The 27,220-nt window shown below is 40.0% G+C and overlaps 1 protein-coding gene and 1 long non-coding RNA gene across 9 annotated transcripts in view; one reads left to right on the top strand and one right to left on the bottom strand.

Moving 5' to 3' along the window:
- Positions 1-18,762, bottom strand: part of PPP1R42 (protein phosphatase 1 regulatory subunit 42) — a 53,889-nt gene extending 35,127 nt beyond the window's left edge. For 2 of the 8 annotated variants that reach the window (XM_045006370.1, XM_045006371.1), the window contains exons 1-5: positions 18,607-18,754; positions 16,358-16,574; positions 12,732-12,898; positions 11,053-11,191; positions 7,799-7,915 (exon numbers count right to left, since the gene is read on the bottom strand). In XM_045006370.1, the coding sequence (XP_044862305.1) occupies positions 7,799-7,915; positions 11,053-11,191; positions 12,732-12,898; positions 16,358-16,486 (552 nt within the window). In that variant the 5' untranslated portion in view covers positions 16,487-16,574; positions 18,607-18,754. Of the gene's footprint in view, positions 1-7,798; positions 7,916-11,052; positions 11,192-12,731; positions 12,899-13,447; positions 13,539-16,357; positions 16,575-17,629; positions 17,715-18,606 lie in introns of those variants that run through there. The other 6 variants (XM_045006362.1, XM_045006364.1, XM_045006366.1 and 3 more) reach the window with 6 other exon arrangements.
- A 1,838-nt stretch (positions 18,763-20,600) lies between these two features.
- On the top strand, positions 20,601-25,380 carry LOC123363982. Its single transcript, XR_006576960.1, has 3 exons — positions 20,601-22,702; positions 23,613-23,674; positions 25,056-25,380. It is a non-coding gene; the product is annotated as an uncharacterized LOC123363982 (long non-coding RNA).
- Positions 25,381-27,220: the final 1,840 nt, after the last annotated feature.

Genomic DNA, 27,220 nt, shown 5'->3' with positions numbered 1-27,220 from the left:
TGACACTCCTCCCTAGAGTCAAATTCACATCCCAAGACAATTGTCTAGCACTAGTTCCTATGATAAAAATCCTCAACTAGCTGAGGTGCTTCCAAATGGGAGGAATATGGTTATGGAAAGAAGCCAGAAAGCAACAGTACTAAGTAGGACTGGTTCAGACATATTGTAACAGAAGGGGACTCTGGGTCAAGAAGAGAGTGGGGAATGCAACAAGCTGTAGGTCAAATCTTTCCTTAAAGGTATTAGGTTACCAGTCCCATGGTTTTGCTTTGCTTGTACCGGACTTGGTGCTAACAACAACATTCATTATCCTAGAACTGTAAGATGTTGTCTATCATTTTAAACGGTAAATGCTCAGTCCACGCTCTAATGTTGTCTAATCAGATTTCCATACACTCTCAGCCTATTTTTGCAAACGCTCTGGCTGATGGCAGAAGTTTCTTTTGGTTGATTTTGCAGTGTCTCTGGAAAGCCAAATAGAGCAGAGACTTTATCTGAATAAGTCTATAGACCTCCACCTAGTGCTTACCCTATTTTCATGCAGGAAAAATTGATTGCTGAAGAAGCATTTTTGGAGGTGTTAAAGATTTTCTAACTCAGAGCACCAGTGATCAGTAATGACAGGAAAGCTCAGGTCCGACAACGGCTCTAGCTGAGAATTCTAGCCTGAAAACCAGTATTTTATGGACATGCATAAAATCTGGTCTATCTTCATCATGCTTCTTTTGTGGGAGAGCATGGAAACTTCTATTGGCTTAGTTGGGAAGACCATAGAATAGGGTCCTGACGCCAGGCAACAAAAATGTTAGCACTTGGTAGCTGAACACAAGAAAGATCCTCTGTTTTTAGGATATAATAATGCTACTTGCAGGCAATTGTCTTTGCCATCATACTTTTAAATGCCAGACACTGGAGAAAAGCCAGTCAAGAAGACAATAATGTGAGTAACGTATGCATATATTTTTATATCACACATAGGAGGAGAAGATATACAGCCTTTTGCATCATAAAAGGCCCTTAAAATATAATTCTACCTGTCCAGGCTTCAGAAATTCATAGGACAGTGGATATTTCATGCAAAAATTGATTAAAAAAAACCAAACTAAAATCTGGCAAATCATGCTGGAAAAATATAATTTACACAAGACATAGTAACTCCCCTACATATCTGTGGGTGGCCAGTTACATTCTTGGCCCAAATAGTGAAATGTTTAAAATATACCTTTCTGCAGTCTGGGTTTCTGTCTGGTAAATCAAGGGCAATATGACCTAGATCAAACTTTTTCTGTCTTTTAACTTCAATATATTAAAGTTAACTAGATTTGAAGGCTATTCATAAGTGCTTAGTAAGTTGCTCCATTCTATTCAAAGAACCTACCTTCTGAAATACACATGGCCCAAAATTTCCTTCCAATGTTACTCTGAATATGAATCCATATAGTATGTGGCTGTATAGAGCATTTGAGAGGAGATCCTAAAGGCTACGTATGAGAGCAAAAGAAGGGGTGGATAATACTAGAACTGATGTACCATAGTTGTAGAAACATCTGTTGAATGAGGATGAGCATTTCATAAACTAGAAAATTTGGACAGTTTTCATGGCTTGATAGCAAAAGTCAAATATCTGCTGATCCAAGTTCAAATTCAGACTGCAAAATTAATAACAATATGCACCATTATCTACTCTGTCTCTGAGAGTAGAGGGGTCTTAAATCCATGGGGGATGCAGAAGATGATACTCTACTGCATCATTCCACTCTCCTCCCAATCTGATGAAAGCCCCTCTGTAGGTGTACCATGTGGTTTAGAATTCATGGGTAGAGAACAAGGGGACAAAGGAAAAGGCAGCATGAACCTCCTCCTTCCCAACAAAAACTCATGGGACTTTTGTAGGTAAGTTAATGCTTACACCCACTTCTCCACTCCATAGTTTGGAACTGTTTAAGGGTAGATCTGGAGTATCAGCCTGTGGGAAGCCCAGGGGAGAACAGTTCCCAGAGAAGCCATGCTGATAGAGTGAGTGCTGAAGGAAGTCCAAAGAGGGGACAGCTGCAGTATGGAGACACAGAACCTTCTTCTTGTGGAACTTCCCATGTGGGAACAGTCCACCTAGGGAAACGTTGTTAGTTCCATAACATTAATTACAAAGGAAGACTCTATCCGTATCTGTCTGCATGATACTGTGATAACATAACTGTTTAGTAGATTCAGTGTATACCCCCTCTCCCTCAAACAAGTGTTAAATAACTTTAGGAAAAAGACATTTTTGCCTGGGCTTATTTAGAAAGAAAATATTTAGCCAGCACAATTTATTATTTTGTTCTTATCTGGGCAATCAGCCATTGTCTTGACAAATGTTTAATAAGTATTAGATTTCCCTTTAAAATAATTAATTCAATTAATATAAGTTTTTAGAACACAAAACTGCATATTACTTAAAACCATAACATGTAAACTGCTACACTTTGATGAATGCACAGAGTGCTGTAGATTTTCATGAGCAGTTACTCACTAGATAAATGACCCAGAACATACTCAGTCTAGTGTATGTTTATCTAAGAACACACTAATCCTGTGCTAAAATATGATTAGCCTTTCGATATGCTCTAGTTGTTCATTGCCTTCCTGTCTCTAATAAAGTGCTTTCACTTTCCAGCTTTCAATAAACTGTACTAAAGGGACCAGACACTTTTCTGGGCAGTCTCTTGTTTGATAAATGATCATGTCATGCTATCACTTTGAGGTCTGCTACAAAATATTGAAGAGCAAATTATATTCCACATATAGGAGGTGTGAGTGCCTCAGTAGGCTGCTGTAGTACTGGCAATAACCTTCTTCACAATTAATGATGGCCATTTAAGGACTAGTATTTGACCAGTGTGCTCCAATTTTTATTGGAAATGTCTAGCTCAGCTGCCCTAACTACATCTACAGACAGCAATTTGTCACCATTCTGACTACCTGTCATAATCTATTTGAGAAAAAATCTATAATTTTTCTCTTGTTCCTGACTGAATTGTGAAGTGAATGAATTCATCTTTTTTGATATCTTCTTGTCATAATCAATAATGGCCAGAGGTTGAATAAATTAAAGACGTTGAACATACAGATGGTTTTATATAGGTCTTTTCAGTATTTTCTATATCAAACATAACATTTACATAGACATTAGGTCATATTCTTCTCAAAATAAAGGTTTGTAGATTTAAGTTTTTATAAAAACAACAGACTATTTCCAGCACCTAGTAAAGTTCTAATTGAAACAGTTGGTTTTTTAAAAAGCAAATAAACATCCCTTTCAATATTTGCACTCAAACATAACAAAACAGCATCCTGGTAGTGTGCGTGAACCTGACTAGAAACAAAAGTGAAATTGCTAGTTTACTTTCATTGTCCAGACATAGAGAAATGAAAAAAGCAAACAAGCAGAAATAGGAAAAAGTAAATGAGATTTTTTTAAAAAATATTTAATTTGGAAGAATCCCAGGTGTTCTTGATAAAAAGAGCTTTTTTAACATTGTAGTTATCTAAGGTATCTCTTGACAGTGCTGCTAATGTTAGTAAAAGGCATGCTAAGCATACATCAGAAGTGAGCCAATTTAAAAAAACCCAGCTGTAAGTAGTTTCATGTACTGTACATGAACCTGGCTCCCTCCTGCTAGGTTTTGAGGTTTTATAACGACATTTTCTTTTTCTTAAAAATGATTTTCTTCTCCCTGTTGCTGTGTCAGAACACTCACAAAAACAAAAATGAAAACTGACTAATTAGCTAACTACACTAAGGAAAGGGAAAAACTGTCAAATAATCCAAATTAAAAAAATATAGAAAATATATTTTTCTTTAATTGCCTTGAGTTATTTGAATATTAGGTATTACTTTTATAATAGTATGTAGAAAATGTTCAGGCAGAAATGTGATTTTTAAATCAAAGTTGTTCGTTAGTTTTAGCTTGTCTGTTGTTTTTATTTTCAGCTTCCTGGCATCAGTGTACAGCAATTTACAACAATAAAGTTGGTTGGTTGGTTGGTAAGAATTAAAGAAAATTATCTAAAGTCTTTCTGTTAAATTGCCGTCAGTGCAGTTCAGATCACATTTGATTATCCAAACCTCACTTATCTGAAACAGGGTCATGTTCCCTCATGTCTATTAATGAAAATGAAAATTCCCTTAATTGTCCAAAACTTCAAGCATATAAATTTATTAGTCTTAATCCTCAATTATGCTGAGCTCATGCACAGCACAGGTGGTGGTGGGGAAGGGGGGTAGGTTTATTATGCTCCCATAACAAAACTGAACTACAATGTTATGTTCAGAGAAAAAGATAATTGATATAGTTATATTGGACAAACCTCAGACTACAGTGAAAAGGGTGTAAAGGAGATGGTTCATGTCACCTAGTTCTGTTATGCCTTTCACTTTTTTCTCCTGCACAGACTACTATTCCATTCCCACTGCCATTTCCCTCTCCTGCACAGACTACTTAATGTTCTTACTGTTGCTATTAAACTCTGCAAAATCCTTGATGGCTTTCTAGCCCTGGCTCCTCTTCTCTGTCTGTTATTTCTCACCACTGCACAGACTCTGAGGCCTTCTGCCCTCTCTCCTCTGCCCGCACTGTTGTTTCCAACTTTTGCCCACAACATCTAGCAATACCTGATTTCCTTACCTGCTCTTCTTGCTGTCCCCCTCTCTTGCACAGCGAGAAAGTACAACTTTAATTTTCCTTCTAAATCTTTGCACCTTGTTGTTACTTGATTTAAATTATAAATATACAGTAAAGACTTGAAATCTATTTTCCTTTTCACTTTTTTTTATGTTGAGGAAACAGTGAAAAGACACCAGTGAAAAGAGAAGTGTGACTACTGAGACTAAATAATGACATGTTGATTTAGCAGGAATACTGTTAATACGTAGTAATTATTATTAGCCTCATTATACAGAGGTAACTGAGGCAGAGAAGTTAAGCGACTTGCTTAATGCCACATAAGGAGTCATTTCAAAGGCAGTATTTGAACCTAGCAGCTGATTGTTTTCACTCCAGTTCTGGATTACTAACATGATATTTCTACTGTTTCCTATCTTCAACCTTTTCTAACCCAGAGAGTCATAGCTCTAAAGTCTCTATCTCTCTAACTAATTTAACACATCCAGACAGGCTACACAAAAATATTTTCCGTGAAGTCATAGAGAGAAAAATAAGGGTGATAACATAAATGTAAAAGAACTGTCCCAAACTATGTGTCTTCCCATATAAAGGTTCTGATGTGGCTGAGAGGCCATTTCCTGTTATAGTATAGAAAAAATTGTCAAGCTTCACATCTTTATACCCGTAGATATATTTTAAATTGCAGCCTTTTAGAAGTAATTTGTCCATAATGATGATGGTATGTTTTTAAAAAAGGTAAACAATCAAGGATCTGAACTTAAAATAGCTACTGTACATGTTTAGGTGTCTGATTATTTGGCTATCTTCCTACAGATGTATTTGGAAGAACTTTCATTTTCATGCTGACCATGACAGAGCAGTTCTGTATAACTGGAGAGTTCCTTGATGATTTTAGAAGCAGGAAATCTATGGACTTTAATCTGCTGCAAATCTCTAGTGACATAGTGAACACCCTGATGTTACATATACACTCTGATCCTCTTTGGATAAGAAAGCTGATTTTACATCTGACAGTTGTTTTAGAATTGATTAAAATCATTTTGAAAACAGCAATTTGCCTTGGAAAGGAACATTTGTGATTAAATTTTTGAATATCACAATCTGGTGGTCAGTGTCTCAGTGCCTGGTCAGGCAAAGTGAGGCTCTAGACTCAACCTCATGGCTTTGTCTGGAATGCAGTAATTTTTTTATGCTGCATCCAATCAATTCCAAAATTTGAATAAACGGTTTAGGCATCATTGAGTCTGGCGAATATGGGAAACTGGACATGGGAAAATGGGGGTGGGGAGAGAAGGTGGGGGGAAAAGGGGTTGGACACAGAGCGCATGGCATCTAGTTAGCAGACCAATCAGCTTCACCAGGTCTATAATTATCTGCTTGATGGCAGCCAATAACACTCCTCATTTCATCTCTGCCCTTCTTCCCAATAAAGTTTAAATTGTTTTCCCAGGCAGAAAGAAAAGAAATAATAACGGTGGGGGTAAATGGGAGAAACCCCTGGCATGAGGGATGAAGTTGGAGGTTGCAGGGAGTCCTGAAAAAGAGGGAAATGGGAGGGTAGCACATATGGAGCTTGTGGGAATGGAGGGATTCAAGGAGTCACTGGCCTGGAGAAAGAGCTCAACCTACAGAAGGAATAAAATGTGCAACCCTCTACTATTCATTTTACTATTACATCAGGTGCCATCCTTTTAAGTATAGTTTCCAGAATAACATGAGCCACATCAGCCATGAAATTCACGGCTGTAGTAAACAAGTAAAGATATATTCCAAACTTCAATTTCTGATTGACTAATTAAATGTACCACTTCCTCTCACTTATTTTTATTTTCTTCTCCTTCCCAGGTAAGTTTTAGTTGTTTTGTATGAATAATATTATTACACAATATGTACAGGATTGAATAATATAGATGTGGCTTGCTGTTCCTCTTTTTCTCGTTTCTCAGTTACTGAATAAAAAAGAAGGCTAACAGTGGATTATTTATTTAGATGGGAATATATTCCTTTTAGAGAATTGGAATTGTTGCCTTTAGTATTTAGTTCAGTTTAAAAAAACCTAATCCTCAATTTCAGAAGAAAACTAGCCTTTGCTGTAAATGTCTATGGCCTAAGTAAAATGTATTAAACCTATTCATGCAATGTGCTTCTATAGTCATTTATGTAAAATGTACCCTCCTGTGATGCCCCCAGCCTGTGCAGGTTTGGACATAACAAAACGTTCATCACATCTTTCAACTTCAGTCTCATGTGTTAATGTTATTCATTATTGATATCTATATGAGGCAAGATACTGTTTAAATTTCTTTTCTTTTCTTTTTTTAATTTTGCGGGGAGGATATATCACATCTCACAGAAGTATAGGACAGTTGACAAGGCAAATCCCTTCTGAGAAGATAAACTGTATTATTGAGCATATAGATCCAGAAAACTTGTTTAATACATTTTATTTAAACCACATTCACTGCAGCAAAAAAAAAAAAATTGTAAATACACTCAAGACCTCACTTTCTGTCTCATTATGTAGATTTCTTTATAAATGCTACTATGCAACATAAGGGCTCTTGCTTAGAAGACACTATGGTCCTTCTCCAAAAAGGGCATGGGTTCTACAGATTTCATGTCTTCAAAGGAAAGAAATTCAGTAGCCACTTTCATGACCACTGCTTCTTATGATATTCTAGCAGAAATAAAACATCTGGTGTAATTTGAAGATGGGAAGAAGGGCTGAGACACTGGCCAGCCGATCATATATCTAAGAACTGCCTTAACTCATTTACACTCAAAATGCTGACTAACATGTGGAGATTTATGGCAGTTATCCCAAGACAGAGAACTAAAAATTGTAATGTGGTAAAATTTACTTGCAAGTTAGTTAAAAACAAGCCAAATCCAAAATTCTGATGCCATGGGGCCTTTGCACTGTGGGCCTGATTCGAAGTCCACTGAGGTCTGTGGAAAGATTCCTATTTACTTCAATCTGATTTGGATCAGGCTCCATAACTGGGGGCACAATAAATTATTAGAATGAAACAAATGTTGAACTGGCTATTAAAATACCTTAATAATAATGATCAGTCTGATTATTTTGATTTCACTCACACGAAATATTAAAAAAACATTCTTTTTAATACCTTCACATGGTGAAGTTGGTTGTCAACTGCTATAAAATGAGAAATATTTTCCAGAAGTGCTAATTCTCCCAGTTCATCTATATTATTATTGCTGATATTCAACACTGACAAAGATTTCTGGAAGAAAAAAGAAAAAAAATACAATTATTTTCTTACATTGCAAAAGTGTAATAGTAATTCCTTTGAGAAAATTCTGTCAGCAGGGGCACATTGTGAATTTTGTAAGGTTTGGCTGAAATGTGTAAATGAGACTACACAGGATCGTCTAATATTCCACATAATCTTTGATGCTGGATGTGCATGTCCTCTGTATAGGGGCTTGAGGGTCCCCACAAGGATATGTATTTTGGGTCATGAAGTCAACCTGCAACAATGTTGTATCTCTACTGTTTTAATAATATAATGCTTAGCATTTATATAGCATTTTTAATTTGAATGTTTCAAAGTGCTGTATAAAGGTGGGTAAGTATGACCCAAAGAACTCTTGATGCCAACTGGCAGACAGCACGGGGTGCAGAAGGCTTTACAGGGATCCAGTGGGTCTGATACTGCATAACAGTTCACTGAAGGGTGGCATGTGAAGTCTCTACTGTGAGCCAGTTGCCCCCTGGACATTATAATTGTTACAAAATGTATGTGTAGATAATATTAAGGAGCTCTGTATCTATACTGAAAATCATGTTCTTGAGGTCTTGGAGTTAAGGTAGGTCACCAGAGGGTGACATACCTTGCAGATGTTCCTTTCAGGCAGAAGGTAACAGACACTTATTTCCCTGTCTCGTCATTTGTGTATTGTATGCTGTGACGCTTCCTGGGGGTACCCAGAATTGCAAGGCAACTTGCTGCTACTTGCCCTTAGCGTGAGGAAGCCTCATCTATGCCTGATGGGGGTCAGTTCTCCAACTCCACCAGCCACGAGCAACACCAGCACTCCACTCCAGGCCTTGCAGGCCCCGCTGTTACTTTGCAGGTTAGTGATAGGGACACTCCAACCTCAAGCCCACTGAGCATCTCCCTGGAGTGTCCAACTCCTGAGCCTCCTGGACACTCACAGTATTCACCAATCCACTACTTCCAAAGAAACAGCTTACCAGTTTCACTTTATATCACCACTCAGCTTAATTCAAAGCACTTAGTTTTATTTATAGTGAAATCAAGCATATATTTATTTAACAAAGAATAGAGATTCAAGTAGAAGTATTGGAAACAAAAGGTTACATATAAAATAAAATTATAATGCATTCTAGAGCCTAAACTTAATTAACAAGATACTCATGTTTAATAAAGTATTGCTCACCCCAAATTCTTGCAATGCACTGCTAAGCAGGCTGTGACTCTTTTTTCATAACATGTGCAAGCTGTCAGTTTGCCTCCCAGGTGAAGGATTCCCTGTGTTTCTTTGCACTCCAAGATATACCAGACTAATTCTTCAACTTTATTCATAAATAGGGCACCTACTGCTGTTTGTTTCCTCCTGTTGCTTTCCTCTCTTGTAGATTTTACAATCTCTCAATTTGTACCTGAGTGACAGTGGGGCCTGCAAGGCCTAGAAGAAAGTGCTTGTGTTGCCTGTGGGCTTCTTTGTGCTAAGGGCTGGTGGTAGAGTGGTGCCTCACAAGCCAGAGGACCATGAAAGCATCACAATAAGTATTAATAGCTTTAATTTCCAGATGCAGAGCTGAGACACAGAAGTTAATTGACGCCCATGGTCACACACCAAGTCTACAGAAGAGCTGGTATTAAAATCCATATTTTCTGACTCCCACATTCCATGCTCTAACCACTAGATTATGCTGCCTTCCTTTCAGACCTGATCTCACAAACCTTTCTCATATGCACAGTCCTATTGCCTTAGCCTTTCTTTTGGAACTTACCCTCTTGATGAGTCCAACAATGAATAAACATGACCTGGGCCTTTTAGTAACGTGCAACTTTTTGGAAAACAACACGAGGTAATCCATCATGGAACACTCTTTTGGAGTACCTATAGTGAGCCCGCTGTTCTATCCCCAAAATAAATGTAGTTCAGGTAACCTTTATCCAAATTAGCAAAATACTGTATAATTTTATGTCAAAGGAAAAAAAAGGCACTTATGCATTTAGGAACTGGAAAGAGGCATATTGAACTTGCATGTTTAAATATAGGCTAGAAAAGGGACTAATTATTGCTTGACTGCTGATTGTTTTTTTCAGCAGTGCAAATCTAGAAACCTAAATCCCTCCTAGAACCTGATCTGAAGAGTGAGCTCTGCATTTCAGAAAAGGGCAGAAGTTTTAGCTCTACCATCCTTCCTGTGCACACAATTAATAACCCCAAACTTCCCAAACAGTGGTCCAGGGACCACAGCTGGTCAGCAAAACAATAGCTAGTAATCCATAGAGAGATGACTGGGCTCATGTTTCTGGCCCTTTCCTTGTTTCCAGCCATGAGAACAAGAACAGATGGGAGAGGAAACAAATGTGAAGAGCAAAAATAGACACTGTGATTAACTTTGTACAAAAAGGACAAAAGACAGCTCTCTAAAGATGGTTGAAGAAAAACCTGATTATATTTCACAGACTGAAAAAACTGTTCATCTTTTCATAAGGATTTTCCCCAGAATGCTGCCAAATTCATGGTCTGCTGGGTTATTAACTCTAAGTGCCACCTCTGAAAAAGTTTGCAAGCTTTGGATTCAAGAAATGAATAATTGACTTCTCTATGATAAATCCCTTCTCTCTTTTCAACTTATTCACTGTTTATTTCTTCTGCATAAAGCAAATGTATCCTTCAGCTTCAGGCAAATAAATAAACAAATTCCACAAATAAACAAGCAAACAGATGGCTGGACTCTGCTGTAATGTGGCACTCCATTTTTTTCCTAGCTATTTTCTAAGTTACATGGAGAGAAAAAAAAATCAACTCTTTACAGATCCTACTTGAATGGAGCCCTTATAACTAAGGAAAAGGAGGCAATATACAAAATATTGAGCCATCCACACTACCTTCCTTTCATAGGTCTATTGCAGGGGTTGGCAACCTTTGGCACGCGGCTCATCAGGGTAATCCGCCCACCCTGCTTCCCGCAGCTCCCACTGGCTGGGAACGGTGAACCGCAGCCACTGGGAGCTGCAGGGGCCATACCTGCGGATGGGCAATGTAAACCAAATGTCTCGCAGCCCGCCAGCAGATTACCCTGATGGGCTACGTGCTGAAGGTTGCCGACATCTGGTCTATTGTCACTGCTTGTCAGAAAATTCATATATATGCTTACCGCCAGGGAATGAAGAGTTCTTGGATCAAACAAGAGCTTTTCTCCAAGAGGAAGCCGCTGGCTTTCAACATGTAGCTCTCTCAGTTCTTCTAATGTTTCCAAGCCCTCTACTACCGTGATGTAATTGCCCCCCAGATACCTGCAGAAAATAACATAAATGGGACTTAACGCAGTTTGAGGGTAAAAAACAAAACAAAGCAGATCCACACTCAAGTCTCAAAATAGAAATGAATCCCTTACAGGCATTATTAAACTGTAGCAATGAATGTGTTAAGGAACTGCAACTGAGTGAAGAATTCCTATGTAAATAGACTTGTATCCAGCTGTACTATTTATAGATTAACAGATGCAAGTCTAGTCTGTCAATTCTATTAGTCTATAGATAATAATACTGTTGTTAAATCTTCTGGAAAAGAAGACAGTATTTCAAACAGAGTAAGTCTAATGATAAATTTCAAATAATATCCATTGCTACACAGTGTATGTGGTCACAGAACACTTGAATGGAAATATTATATAGCCAATGAAGGGCATTTATGATTTCTGGCAAGGCTCCTCCTTTGCCTCATCAGCCCGAGTTTCTGCTTTGGCAGTAGGGGCCTAAAATAAATCAGTCCTACTCTGGAGGTTTTGAATGATTTGGGCTTTTTTCCCCAATGCTTACAAGGTGAGCCTCAAGGTAGGCACAAGTAGTTCTCTTAAGCACAAAAAACAAACTCACAACACAAAAGAAATATATTTCCTTGTCCTTCTCCAAGGCGTTGACTTATTATGCTGGCATCTGGTTGCCAGCCCTTCCCCAAGCAGAAGTAAACTTAGTTGCTTCCCTTATAGCAGGGGTAGTCAACAGGTGGACCAAATCTGGACCTGCAGATGCTTTTGAATGTACGCTGAAATCTTTTTATTTACTTATTATCATTATTGTTGTTATTTTCGCTGAAGTATTGATCTTGACTGTACCTTGACCAAGAAATTTGGACCTTGACAAAAAATGAGTGACTACCCCTGCCCTATAGGGAGAAGGGCAGTCTTCTACCTAGAAGAAGCTTTTCCTCACTGATGCCCCTAACCCTGTTGTAGCTTGTTTGGCATCCCTCTCTCTCACCAGAAGAGGGGTTTTTTAAGGTCACCAGCATCACTTAATTGGACTCAGGTGTCTCTAATTAACCTGAGGTAACCTTGTTTCAGTACATAGGGAAAAGAGCCTTCACCATTCTAGGACTGATATACCTGCCTTCCACCACATTCTCAGTGGTACTAAATAACAATCAGTTGGTGTTAACTAATGGATCACAAGCTTCAGCTTGTCTGAGTGACCCAATTCAGCATCCATTTAGCATCCAGCGAGGTTAAATGCTCTACTTAATACTTCCAGGTGGTGGTACATCTTCGGGCATGTAGGCCTTGCTTAGTTTTACCTCCTAGATCTGATTCTCATCAAACACTCTCCCCTGCACCCTAGCTTTTATCATGCCTTTGCCTACAACCACTGTAAAAAAACCAAAACACCAAACCACTTATAGCTGTCAGATCTGACTTTGTCATGGATTTGAAAGACAACATTTAGCTTACTTACAGGGAAAGGACTTCAATGCTTAATTTCTTCTTAAATTTCTTATCCATACATAGCATACAATAATTTTTTTTTATTTTTTCAAAATAAAAGAATTTTCACTTACAGTTTCTCAAGTTTTTTCAGTGATGTGAGGTTCTCTATACATGAAATACAATTGTTTTGCAGGTACAGGTGTGTTAGATTTGAAGCAAAGCACAAGTTATGGATTTGTCTAATTTGGTTATCATACAAATATAGGACATTAAGATTTCTGCACAAAGAGAGGTCATCCTGGAAAAAAGAATAAAATGATTATATTCAGCTCCTTTATAATCAACTTCTGGAGCTTGTTATTTTTTGCTTTAGATTCAGTTCTGCTGTATGATCTATCTGTATATTTTCACCACTGACAAACACTAATTTTAATTCACCATTTGTAGTAAACATAATTAAGCAACTGTCTCCTGGGGCAAAGACTGATTTTTCTTTTTAATGCTTTGCTGTATTGAAACTGAGAATCATGGCTCTCCCCAGTTTGTGAACAGGACTTAGTTTATGATCTCATTGTCTTCCCTGCCTTCTTCAAGTACATTTCAGGAAAATATCTGTTCAGTGGATTGCTGCCTCAAACAAACTGAAAGCTACCTTAATATGTCATTGGTGTAATGGAAAACAGTTTCTCGGTATAAAAACGTTGAATGTATTTTACTATATTTCCTTTTTTAAGATTTCACCAGAATCTGATGCTTCCTTGAAAGACATTCTTAAAAATAACCTGAAATATATATATAAAATTCTGCTAGAATATTTATATCAAAGTATTCCTAAGGCATCTGTCACCTTGGTATCTGAAGGCCTGTTCTCCTGCAACTGGGTCTTCATGGCAGACCCCTGCTCCTGGGCTTAGCTCTTTTAACTCCAATGGGACTCCATGAGGGTGCAGGTGTTTGCCTACATAGAATCCAGCCACAGGATCAGGGCGTAATACCTTTACGGTTCAAAACAGGGTTTAATGTTTTGTTTTAAAGAAATCCATCCCTGGTTTGAGTTTAGTTGCGCAGGGTCTAGCAATTTCAAAACACAGTCAGTATCTTGAGGGAAATCAGAACTAATCCAGGCCCCACTGAAATCTATGTCAAAACTCCCATCATTAAGTTGAAAAGGAGCAGGATAGATATCACAGTTTGCAGGTTTACTCTTTTAAAATTTAAGTACCATTATTTTTAAAATGGTTAGACCAAAGAGAGCAAATTCATTCACTAATGAAAGGTATAACTTGTGCAATTTTGGACAACCACCATAATGGTCCAAATGTATTAGCCTCATTAGCCTCACTTGACCTATATCCCATCCTGTTTCTCTCCTTCCCTTTCCCAACCTTCCTCCAAAATGCAGGGAATAAATCATAGGCAAGTGCAAAGAATTTGCTACAAGTTAACAACTCTTCCATAAGATTCCCAAGAGAAGAAAAAATAGCTGTTTAAAAACGAAAGTAGTCCTGTATTTTAGCACCAATTGAGACGATTACTACCTCTTTAAAATAATGAAAAATCTGAGCTGCAGAGTTTCTGTTCCCCCCTTCCTCTCTTGGTCATTAATTAGTTACAGTACCTTTATTAGGTATTATTTGCATTGCAGCAATGCCCAAAGGTCCTTAATTAGCATCAGTGCACTGGATAAACTCTACAGCTCACATTTTTCATGAAATTAATAAGGTGGCAAATGTCTCAAATTCAATTTCATTTTTAAAACAATAACTATATATTTGCCTCTTCTATGGAACGTTACGAAAGATATTTTAAACTTTAACCTTTCTTAAACTACAAAACATTGTTTAGCATATGAAAGGCAGAAAGCTACTGAGTGCATCTCTCTTCTTCAAAGTGCAATTGCTTTTATATACTTCTTTCTTTTAATAAAAAAATATTAGGTAAAATAGCTGATGTGCCCAATACATCCTTCCACTGTGCTGGATACATAGGTTACACCCCCCATTTTCATGCAGTTAAAAATCCCAACTGACTTCAATGAGAGTTTTGCCGGTCTTAAGAAAACAGAACAAGGCCAATAGTCAAGAACAATTTTGTTGGTCAGTGGGAATTATAAAACACTGAAGTATGTGAATATATGAAAGAACTACAGGTACTATTGTAGGGATATTAAAGGTTTATATTAAACATGGTTTATATGAAAAATGATTTATTGATTTATTGTTAATTGATACTTTATAACTTAAGGTTTATGTTAGAAGTAAATTTGTGATTCCCAACATTTAGCCTCTAACCTGCAAGCCACCAGCTGTGTCTGTGTAAAGCCTGCTCAAAGAGATACTTGGTATAAAACTTGTTAAGCTCAAAGAAATACTTTGTATAAAACTTGCTAAACATTAATTAACTCTAAGTAAGCCAAAACAGTAGCTGTTATAGTGTATAGATAGAGAATGTCTTGCCAACTACAGAACCAGTTTCTCCTCCCTTGGTTTTCACTCAGCTGCTAGAACAGGGCCTCATCCTCCCTGATTGAATAACCTCGTTATCTCCAGCTTGCTTCTTGCTTGCATATATAAACCTGCCCCTGGACATTTCCACTACTTGCATCCGAAGAAGTGGGTATTCACCCACGAAAGCTCATACTGCAAAACGTCTGTTAGTCTATAAGGTGCCACAGGATTCTTTGCTGCTTCTTAGATAGAGACCCCCACCCTCTGTAAGTTTTCATCTCACTTTATCTTTGTTTGTTAAAAGACAGGGAGTCTCACATAAATTGGTAACACCCCAAAAAGTAAAGAGACAGTGAAATAGATGTGATTAAGATAGAGAATGTATGTGAATGAATGGTTAGGGAGTCACCAGCCTGAAGAATTCAGTGTCGGCTGAAGAAGGTGTCAAGTGGGATCAACCAGATGACCCCCGGAGGGCAAACTGGAATCCACCCACCACATCTCAAAGGAAGGAAAAACAAAACATCTAATAACATGGAGCCAGCCACCTGCTGATTGATTTAGCAACAGCAAAATGAAGCAACTCATGAACTGACATAGGAATAAATTCCTATAAAACTGGACTCTAAAGACTGAGAACTTTGAGTCTATGGTTCTGCTGCCAGCCTCCAGGAGCATCAGATGCATCTGACACAGACTCGGCTCCATCCTCATGACCAAGATACCTGGCCAGTAACTTGGCATGAGCAACATCTAGGCTGGTAACTATAACATCTATACAGAACCTGAATGAATGATTGTGTGAATGAATATGTGTGAGTGTGTGTGTGTATAAGGAATAAGTAGTGATAGAAATAAGTAGTAAAACAACATTGTTTGCTTTTGTCTTTTGCTATCTTTTGTTTTATTATGGTATTTACAATAAATGTGGCATCTTTGCCTTATCCCTCTTAATAAGATTCTGCTGGTTTTTATTATATTGGTATAACACTATCACAGCTTTAAGGTGTTTATGTTCCAAATATCTGTACATTCCAAATTAATCTTATGTGCTGCCAAGTACACGCACGCTCTCCCAGAGTATCTATTTTTAAAAATTCAGCAATGCATGCTAAAATGTGTGTTTCCAAATAGACCTTTTACAAAATCTGGTCAATTATAATGTTTTAAAATATAATATTGGGATCAGCATTGTCCTCCTAAAAATTAACAAATAATCAAAAACAGCACTAAAACATCCTAAAACCCCAGCTATAAAACTGAGTTAAAATTAAAAGTAGTATTTTCATGATTTATGAAAAAGTCCTTACAATTGTATCAATATTTTTATCTGATAAGTTCAGGTGAGTTATCTTTCTCAGGTACTGTGCCAGGGATTCTTCTTTGCGGTTTTTGTGATTGATGCTTTTAGCAACTAGATCCACAGTTAGTCGAACCATAATTCTGTAATTAGCCAAATTTTCACAGAAACTGTTTCGATATCACTACGAATTCCATATATTCTTGTAAGTGACTTTTCTAAAGTGCCTTCAAAATAAAATGAACAAATAAGATTACAGTGTTTTTAGACAGTAACTCTGGCAAAGTTTAAAAAATATATTTTACCAAAAATCTCATTAAAGTTTAATGTAATTTTCCCCATGCAATTTCTTTCACATTTACTGCAAGGCATTTATGTATAAACAGAAGCCTCCTCTTTTATAATCAACTGCTCCGTCCTGGTTTTCATCTTCTTGTTTTTGAAATTTTTCCAAAAAATAAATGATTATATCACAATATTTTGTTTGTTGTTTCAGTGTGTTTTAGAGGCTTGCAACACCCATTTCTAGTCAATTTCATACTGAAGCAGTAGAAATAATTCCTGGCCACTTTTACATAAATAACTAATTACTGACAGTCCCTAACCTTAATTCAAAAGCACTTTTATCAGCAGTTAATCAATTTACACCAAACATAAGAAGCTTTAAGTATATCTGATATCCTCAAGGATTCAAAAACTTAACTCTAAATTTACATTTGTCTATTACTGGGGTTGGTGGCACGTCTTATCCTAATGATCAGGGGTTCTCAAACTTATTGCATCACAACCCCCTTCTGACAACAAAGTTATTATGTGACTGGGGGGTGGAACCCAAGCCCTGCCACCCTGGGTGGGGGGAGAGGGAGCTGGAACCTGAGCCTCACTGCCTCAGGTGGGGGTTGAGCGCTCAGGCTTTAGTGTCAGCCCTGGGTCCCAGCAAGTCTAATGCTGGCCCTAGCAAATCCATTTTAGGGTCCTGACCACAGTTTGAGAACCACTGCTATAGTTGCACAATAGTTAACACAACTCTATAGTGCTGTTGGTGAGCACACAACTTTAAAGTGAGTAAAAATTTAATATCGAAAATGTGCCAAACCTAGTTTTATCACTTAAAACACTGATAAGCATGAAAATAAAATATTAAAAGACAGCTGCAGCCTAAATTCTTAGGGAGGATTGACCACATGCAAAGTCTAAAGTTCAACAGCTTTCAGTTGTACATGTACAAAACAACTTTATTTAGTTTTATTTAATGGGGAAAGTATACTTTTTTCCTGCTCACAATTCAAAATGGACTGAGCAGATTCTCCTTAAACTTTCCCCCACAATTTCACCAGTGCCCTGAGGCAAATCATGGAGAGCACAGTGTTACCAACTCCCATGAAATCTGTGGCTCTTCTTAAATCCCAGCTCCTGGAATCATGTGACTACATGAGAATTGAAGCTTTTTCTAAAAAAACCAAACAAAAAAATAAAAAAATTTCTAGCTCTCATGGTTGTGGATCAAAGCTTGAAAATTTTTGGTGCCACACCCAAAGACACAGTACCAAGTCCACATTTATTGTTTTAAAAATCTTGTTATTTTTAAGCCAATATCATGATCAGCTCAGGTCAGCAATACTAAGAGTGTCACTGAAGAAATGAAGTCTGAGAAACTAAGCAGCAGGTGAAACGCAAGGAGAGCATCTAATGCGACTTCAGTGCTTCCTGCTGATACAAGCTTCTCCCCATGCTCTATATGCATCAGGCCCTAATACGCCATGGAGCCACGCAGGGGTGCTGGAACTATTTTTATAGTGGGGATGCTAAGAGACATTGACCCAAACAGTAAACCGTGTATATAATGGAAACCACTTCAAGCCAGGGGGTAGTGCAGCACCCCACAGCCTAGTTCCAGCACCTAGGCTATGGAGCCACCCTGCAGCCTTCCCCACCCCATCATCCACAGTCCCCTTCTGCCTCCCCCCCACCCATCACTTCCCTGCTCCTTCCCGGCCCATCTAACCCAGTGTGATGGCAGCACCTCAGCCCACCCCCACCCATCTGGCACATCCACGGCTGCGCCTCCCCTGCCATCCTCCCGATCTCCGCCCTCCGATGGCAGTGCCAGTGCCCCCCTCTCCACCCCCGCCCGACCTCCCCCCCTCCGCCCCAGCGCCGCCGCCCCGCCCGTCACCCTAAGCTCCCCAGCGACGGCAGCACCCTCCCACCCGTCCCCTCCTGCGCTCGTGGCCGGTCGCCCCGCACCCCCGCGCCTACCACACGCACCGCCCCCCGCTGGCCGACCAGCGCCAGTCTCGGTGCGGGATGTGACGGAACCGTGCGCGGCTTCTCGAGCCGTCTAGTTCAGGGCCGGTTGCTAGGGTGACAGAACGCCAGCCGCAGAGGCTGCCGGGTGGACGCCTGGACGGTTCCTCCGCCCGCAGGAGTGGGCGGGGCTACAATCCTGCCTCTCGCCGCCTCAACTGTCGCGGAGGATAACTCGCGCGCATGCGCACTGGAGTCGAGAGCGCCTGGGGTTCCGCGTGAAGCTGGGGCCTGACCCTCCAAACAGGGAGAGACACTTGCCCAGTCTCCGTCCTCCCAGGGCTGCTGGTTGGGCCGCTTGCTCCCAGCCCCTGGCCGGAAAAGGCGCGGAACGGCAGCTCCTGTGCGAGCTTCCACCGGCAGCCTGCGGGCAGCTGCTCCCCCGGGGCTGGTTGTTCAGAGCCTGCTGCTGCGGCTGGGCCGCGTGCGCTCAGCCCGCCCTGGCGGTGACTGTAGCCCCTGAGCAGGCCCGGGGCTCGGGCCACACGCTTATGCCAGATGCACGTAGAGCGCATAGCTGGGGGCAGGCCGGGAGAGCGGACACAGTTACAAAGTAAAATTAAGAAAAACCAAAGCAGGAGCCTGTTCTGGCAGCCACACTGTGGTAGAAGTTCAGGAGCCTCGAGTGAAACGCCCTCCCTCCCCCATTCCAGGCAGCAAAATAGGGTCTGCTGTAGGGTGACCCGGTGTCTCATTTTCAACTGGAACAATGGACCCTGGTGGCTCTGCTCAGCTCCACCGACCGGGCCATTAAAAGTCCAGTTGGTGGGGCTGCAGAGCTAAGGCAGGCTACTCCCTGCCTCTCCTGGCTCTGCGCAGCACCCCGCAAGCAGCCAGCAGGTCTGGCTCCTCGGCAGGCAGGTGGGTGACACAAGACTCCATGCACTGCCCCCACCCCAAGCACCTGCTCCACACTCCCATTGGCTAGAAACCATGGCCAATGGGAGCTGCGGGGGCAGTGCCTGCGGGCAAAGGCAGCGCATGGAGCTGCCTGCCGCGCCTCCACCTAGGCGCCGGATCTGCTCGCCGCTTCTGGGGTGCAGTGAGGAGTAAGGACAGGCAGGAAGCCTGCCTTAGCCCCCACACTGTGCCACTGATTGGGAGCTGCTGGAGGTAAGCCCATGCCCCAACTCCCCACCCCAGAGCCTCCACCCCCAGATGGAGCCCTCAACCCCTGCACTCCAACCCCCAGCCCAGAGCCCTCTCCCACACCCTTAACCCCTCTGCCCCATCCCCCGCAGCCTGGAGCCCCCTCCTGCATCCTAGAGCCTGCATCCCCAGCTGAAGCCTGCACCCCAGCCCAGTGAAAGTGAATGAGGGTGGGGGGAATGTAGTGAGTGGGGGGCAGGGCCTTGTGGAAGGGGTGGGGAAGAGGGTGTGGCCTCAGGGAAGGGACAGGGCTAGAGCAGTGGTTCCCAAACTTTAACAACCTGTGAACCTCTTTCACTAAAATATCAAGTCTCGCGAACCCCCTCCTAAAAATGAATATTTCCAGGGATTTTCTCCTTCACTGGAGTATAAATAATAAAAGTAGTGATCTTGGAAATATAAAATTTGTTTTTATGACATGCTTATTACACACTATTTATTATTATTATTATTTATAATTACAGTATTTGTATTACATTATGAAATGGCAACACTCTTCCAAGATCTCACTTTTGTAGCTTGTATCACTTTGAATAAGCCTATTATAAGACAAAGCTCCTATGTTTCATCAAGGAGCATCAGATGTGAAACAGCAAGAAGGTATTTAAGAAGCCAACTCAGTTCCTCCTACACAAGCATTCAGGTCTTGAGCAGTCCAGGCAAACACCGCATGTTACAACAAAGCTTAAACTTGTTCTTGATAACAATTTAAAAAACAATACTAGCTGCCTATTTAATTTTAAAAACAGCAAAAAATATCCACCTCCCTTTCCATTTCTTATAAAGAGTCTTGAAGTTTAAATCTCAGTGTGATAGATATGCTTGCTTTGATCTGGTTAGCTCTTGGAAGTCCTGGGGCTCCACTGGGCTGCTGGCCCAGTGCTGCCTGGGGTCCCTAGGGACAGCTCTGTCCACCATTAGGGAATTTTTTCCTGAGAACCCCCTGTAACATTTCGTGAAACCCCAGGGGGTCACGAACCCCAGTTTGGGAACCACTGGGCTAATGTGTTTGGTTTTGTGCCATTAGAAAGTTGGCAAACCTAGTCTGCTGTAGGAAATGCTATTAAACATATTCTGGCTGTGATAAATTGTAAAATAGGCAGACAAAAGTGCACTTAAAAGATCTGATGGTGTCACAGCTGACAGCTTCAGGGATGTGCATGTTTGGTAGCTGAAGGATTTTGTTTAATAACTTAGTTTTCTCAGTTTGACATGTCCTCCCATAGCTGGCAACTGTAACTAGTCATAGAAAAGACAAAAGTGCACTTAGAAGTACCCCAAGACAGTGGTTTTCAACCTTTTTTTCATTTGCAGACCCTTAAATATTTTCAGATGGAGGTGCATACCCCTTTGGAAATCTTAGACATAGTCTGTGTGGACCCTGCAGGGATCCACAGGTCACAAGTTGAAAACCACTGCCTTAAGATGTTGAAGCAGCACCAATATGGTAGAAGTTAAGGATCCTATGGCATTTTACATAAAATGGGTGACAAGCTCAGGGTCCCAACCACCATTACCTCTGTCAGCAAATCCAGTTTTGCTATATCAACAGCACTTAGGTATATTCTATTGGTATTTAACACTAAGAAAGAGCAAACACCAACTATAAACTCAAGGAATAGAATTTATACTCACAAATAACCTGCTGATACAGAGACATGAGTACTAAGCCATATTTACATTATAGAGATATTTCACTGTAATTTCTCAAAAATATGCATAATATAAATTAAAAGCATAACTCCTGCTGTTACAGCATGCATTCAACAACCACTTATAGTCTCTTGCTTTCCAGTTGATTCTCCACTGATTTATCTGAAGTGGTACACTTAAGTTATGAAAGAAAGAGAAGCAAAGTAGAAAGGAGCATAATTGTGGTTTCTGAAAGTCAGGGAATCCTCTAGTCCCCTCCTCCACCACAAACATTAAATATTAAGAATAGTTGCTTCTAATAATAATAAAGCAAATTTTCTAAGGTCTAGAAGACTCAACAATTTTTTGAACCCCCAATTGTTGGTCAGCTGTCAACACAAACTAACAAAAGACAATGTTTAAAAGAGGTCATACACTATTTTTATTCCTTTGTAGATCTCTCTAAAGATTCTGGGGCTGAGTTTTCCCATGTGTAACATGCACTGGCATGAAGCTTAATACTTTGTTTAGCCACCAGCTTTTGGGGGATTGCCCCATTCTTTGCAGTTCACCCTAGTTGAGTGACCACAGCTGGCTCCCCACTAGGACTCTGGACACAAAAGCACTTTGGGATCCTCAAGGAGAAGACACTATGTAACTTTAAATTACAAACAATGTTGTTTGCTTTTTAGGAAATGCCTTGAACAGGTGTAAATTGAGTACATTCTTCTTTTTTTGGGGCGGGGGCGGGAGAAGTGTCCCTTCAATAAGAGATTACTCATTTTGTGCAGTAACTGCAGTCCTTCAAGATATTTTTCTCTATGGGTGCTCCACTTCAGGTGTGCATGTGCCTGTCGAGCCCTTGAGCAGAGATTGTCAGTTAGCAGTATCTGTTTGGCCTGCTCATGTGCCCTATGCCTCCTTGTGCTGGATACTGAGACTATTCAGGGATGTGCGGGCAGCCCCCCCCCCCCAGTTCCTTGTCCAACCAAACATTCCCTAAGGAACAGGCCAAAGCAGAGGGGAAGGAGGCCAGGTAGTGGGGTACCCAATAGGTATGCAGATCTCAAAGAACCACAGTCAATGCATAAAGTGAGTAACCTCAACTTCCCTATGCATTCTCCATTTCAGGTGACTTCTGAGCAGTATTCCCAGATGCAAGAGAAAGCTTCAGAATAGAGTCCAGAAGTAAAGACAGTATTGCAGAACCAAAGTGCTGCATTGGATCTGACAGTATGGGTCAAGGCCTAATGTTTCTCAAACAGATGTAGGTCAGGGGTTTGTTACAGGAGTGGGTGGGTGAGATTCTGTGGCCTGCGTTGTACAGGAGGTCAGACTAGATGATCATAATGGTCCCTTCAGACCTTAAAGTCTATGAGTCTATATGTATTGAAGCCCATGTAGCAGCCCTATATATTTCAGATACTGGTACACTCTTCAGTAGTGCAGTAGATGTTGCCTGCAATCTGGTTGAATGTGCTATCTCCCTTTGGGGGCCAAGGGGAGGGGATGAATACCCGCAGCATCATAGCAAGTGATAATACACCCAGATATCCATCTCAATAGTCTCTGAGTAGAGATGGAGGATCCTGTGGATCTATCCGCAAAGGAAACAAAGAGGCTAAGTGACTTCCTAAATTGCTTGGTCCTATCTAAGTAGAACGCCAATGCCCTTCTAACATCCAAGGTATGTAAACAGGATTCCTGTAGAGAACTATGTGGCTTTGGGAAAAACACTTGTAGATGAATGGATTGATTAAGGTAGAACTCTAATAGCACCTTAGGTAAGAATTTAAGGAGTGGACCTAAAGAAACCTTGTCCCTAAAGAACACTGTAAATGGAGAGAATCTGCCATTAAAGCTCTAATCTCCCTGACCCTGTGGACTGACATGATGACTAGTAAAAAGGCCATTTTCATAGATAAATGCAACAGAGAACAGGTTGCCATTGGTTCAAATGGAGGACTCATAAAGTAATTGAATACCAGGGTGAGGTCCCAGGTCGGGGTAGGGTTTGTAATCTACAGACAGAGGTTCCCCAAACCCTTAATAAACCAAGAATATAACAGATGAGCAAATAAGGAGAATCTTTCTACAGGATGATGAAAGACTGATATTGCGGCCAAATGTACTTTAACTGAACTGATTGATAATCCCAATTTATTTTGATCCAACAGATAATCCAGGATGTCTGAAAGTGGCACCAAATCAAGCAGGAGGCAGCGATGACACCACCAATGTAAGAATTTCTTCCATTTCTAGGTTTGGATGAAATGCATGACTTGTGTCTTGTGACAAGAGATAATGGTCAGGAGCTTGGATGACAGTTGGACACATAGGTGAAGAAGGTAAGGGTAGTCCGGAGATTGGGGTCTCGGTACCAAGAGATGCTCAGTACCTTTGAGGAATGGGGATTCCGGTTCATCTGTTATTAAGAGTTGCTTAGTATATCTGAACTGCTATGGTACCAAATAGGGGATTGGTACTGATGCAGAAGCCAAGGCCACTGCGTATGGAGGTGGGGCATACTGAAGTAGATGCTGATGGTGTCTGGTGCCATTGGTTGCTTGGTGCCAAAAGTGCTGCATGCCTGGGTACCAACAGGTAGGCTGAACTCGATGATGCCAGTCTCGAGTGTTTGTGCTTGCCTTCCTTGCTGGTAGAAAGTACTGAGGCCCAAAGTACTGAGTACTAAGTACTGGAGTACTGAGCCTCCAAAGTCTTAAGTTTCTTAGGGGAAGCCTGCACTGAGATGCTGGATCTGTCCAGTGACAGATGTGCAGGGTGTCTCCTGGCCAGACTCAGAAGTTGGCCCAAGGTAATAGGTAATAATTGGAGATATACCAATCTCCTAGAACTGGAAGGGACCTTGAAAGGTCATCAAGTCCAGCCCCCGCCTTCACTAGCAGGACCAATTTTTGCCCAGATCCCTAAGTGGCCTCCTCAAGGATTGAACTCACAACCTTGGGTTTAGCAGGCCAATGCTCAAACCACTGAGCTATGGAGCATTCCATCATAAACAGAGATTAAACTCAGACTGCTATTCTTTGCCCTGGATTTGAGGTGTTACCCTGGGAAATGGATTTTGGGGTGTGCTTCAAATAACCTACCTATCACCCCCCTCAGTCTGTCCTGCTGAGGTTTCTGAGATTGTTAAGGAAACACTAAAAAGACACAGATATAACCTTCCAATAAAATTATTGACACAGGTGGTATTATTTTCCTTAATAAAGTATCTTTTTATTAATGTAACTAATAATCTCTACTACAATATAATCTAAAAGTAAAAATCAGAGACAAATCCTTTATTTCAGAATAGCAGCCGTGTTAGTCTGTATCCGCAAAAAGAACAGGAGTACTTGTGGCTCCTTAGAGACTAACAAATTTATTTCAGCATGCAATAGCATACAGTTTAAATGATTCTAAGCAGTGTGCTTTGCTATAGGTAGCCAGTCTGTGCTGACAGCAGTTCTTAGCTTATTCTTTTGAGTTTTACATAGATAAATTACAATGAAGACATACACACACACTTCAAGCATATACAGTGCCTAATACTATACTAAAACTATGCTACACTATATGTTATAAAATAACTTGCTTCCTCTTCTGATTATTTGTAGAGGTTGTGGAAGTTGCCGGTGCTTGCAGCTGTTGCTGCTCCTGGACCCCTCTCTCTCCTCAGCAATACTCTTTTCAGAATTAAACTGGTGTTTTTTCTTCTAGAGCGATAAACAACGGTTGGGAGTTATTCTGTCCAGCAAGTCTTCTGTCCTCTTGGGCAGCTTTCCAATATCTCTCTCAGCTGTCTCATTCAATTGCTTTATATATACTCGTGGGGGAATTCTGCACCAAAAAAATTAAAAATTTTGCAAAATTCTGCATATTTTATTTGTAAAAATAACACAATATAATTACACTAGCTTCAATTATTTTGGTAATTTACTTAAAAATACTTGTCAGCAAGTATGTCTGTAACAATACACACAACAAAAAAGATTCAGAAAATGTTTTTTGACAAATAGATTCCTTACTAGGCATATTAATACAGAACTCTGAGTAACAATTCATTTAAACTACAATACAGAATATTTTCTGCACCCCTCAGAAGCAGTGCAAAGGCTTGGGGGAGTCAGGGGTAATGGAGGAGCTGAGGGAGAGGGAAGTAATTGCTGGGAAGGAGCCTGGGTGTGAACTTGGAGGGTTGCTGGGTCTGAGTGGGAAAAGTATAGAACAGGGGCTTTTTTTTGGGTGGGGTGGGGATTGTTAAGGAGTCCAGAGCCGGATTATGACATTCTGAGGCCCTAAACTATGTCAAGTGTAAGAGGCCCCATACCATAAAACAAATGAATTAATTATTTTCACAGAAAGGATATTGAATATATAAACACGAAAGCTTTATACACCTCTACCCCGATATAACGCTATCCTCGGGAGCCAAAAAATGTTACCGCGTTATAGGTGAAACCGCATTATAGCGAACTTGCTTGGATCCGCCAGAGTGCGCAGCCCTGCCCCCCTGGAGCGCTACTTTACCACATTATATCCGAATTCATGTTATAGCGGGTCACATTATATCAGGATAGAGGTGTATTTGCGTATATACAAAGGTGAAGTTGTAAAAATAGAATAATAATCTAAAACACATCTTGCAATATGCCTGTTTGCGTTATAAAATAGTTTCAAATTAACATATTTTCATCTATGATTTCTTAATTAGTAGATATGAAAACTTTATATCTACAGCAATACAAAAGCAGTTACAGTTACACAGACCAGCTTACTTCATGGAAGCAGTACATCCTGCAGTATGTCTGCACATCACATCAATTTTAACACTGAAATTTAAAATACTTTCTTTTATGAGTTTTGGAGAGCAAAGTCATTGATGATGTCTTCACATGATAAGCTATGGAGTTTGTCTCTTTCGATGCACAGAATGCTTAGGGCAAATAGCTTTTCTTGCAGCATTGTTGTCTGCAGTTCATTCTTGATATATTTCAGTTGCGAAAATGACCTTTCTCCTGAGCAATTTGTTAGCATTAGATTAAAAAAAAGCTGCAAAATCACTTAAAAAAAACAGTAAAAAATTATATAATAAATATTGAGATTTTATATAGCTATTCAACTATTAATATATGTATGCCAAAAACCTGTGTTATTTTACCAGGATATTTCTGTGAAAGTTAGTGCTATTTTGTCTATGTTCTCATAGGAAAACAAGATAGGATATGTAATTTTGTTTACACCATGAATAAGGAAAATTATCTTTCTTTTCATATGAATAGATGAAGAAACTTTTGATTAATTTTGTTAGGGAAATACAAAGTTTATCCAAACTATATATTTACAAATGTTTATTCTGATTTTATTTTCACTACGAAACAGTGAATTGTTCTGATTTTTCTTTTGTCATACTATAAAAATACAATATATTATGCATATGATATGTGATTTATAAGTCTATATAAGAATTTTTACATAGCATACTACCTATAATAAAATATTATCTTGTGTGCTCCAAACCCACCAAGCAGAAAATCCCAGTCTTTTTTCTAGGCAGACATCTCTGCTGGTGTTTGCTTCTCTATCCTTTGTCTTCCCCCAGGACTACTAATTAATCTCGAATAAACACCTGGGACACACAGAGTGACAACAAGCTATATGCTCAAAGAATTTATCAGAAAGAAGACTGGTAATCTCTAGACAGGCATTGAGAAAGTGAGAAAAACTAGCCTATTTTCAAGCAAATATAATGAATATTTAATAGCCTATAAATCATATATGC

This window comes from Mauremys mutica, chromosome 2, assembly GCF_020497125.1.
Source record: "Mauremys mutica isolate MM-2020 ecotype Southern chromosome 2, ASM2049712v1, whole genome shotgun sequence".
NCBI lineage: Eukaryota > Metazoa > Chordata > Testudines > Geoemydidae > Mauremys > Mauremys mutica.
Note: the sequence above shows the minus strand (reverse complement) of the source record. Positions and strands in the feature narration are given on the sequence as shown.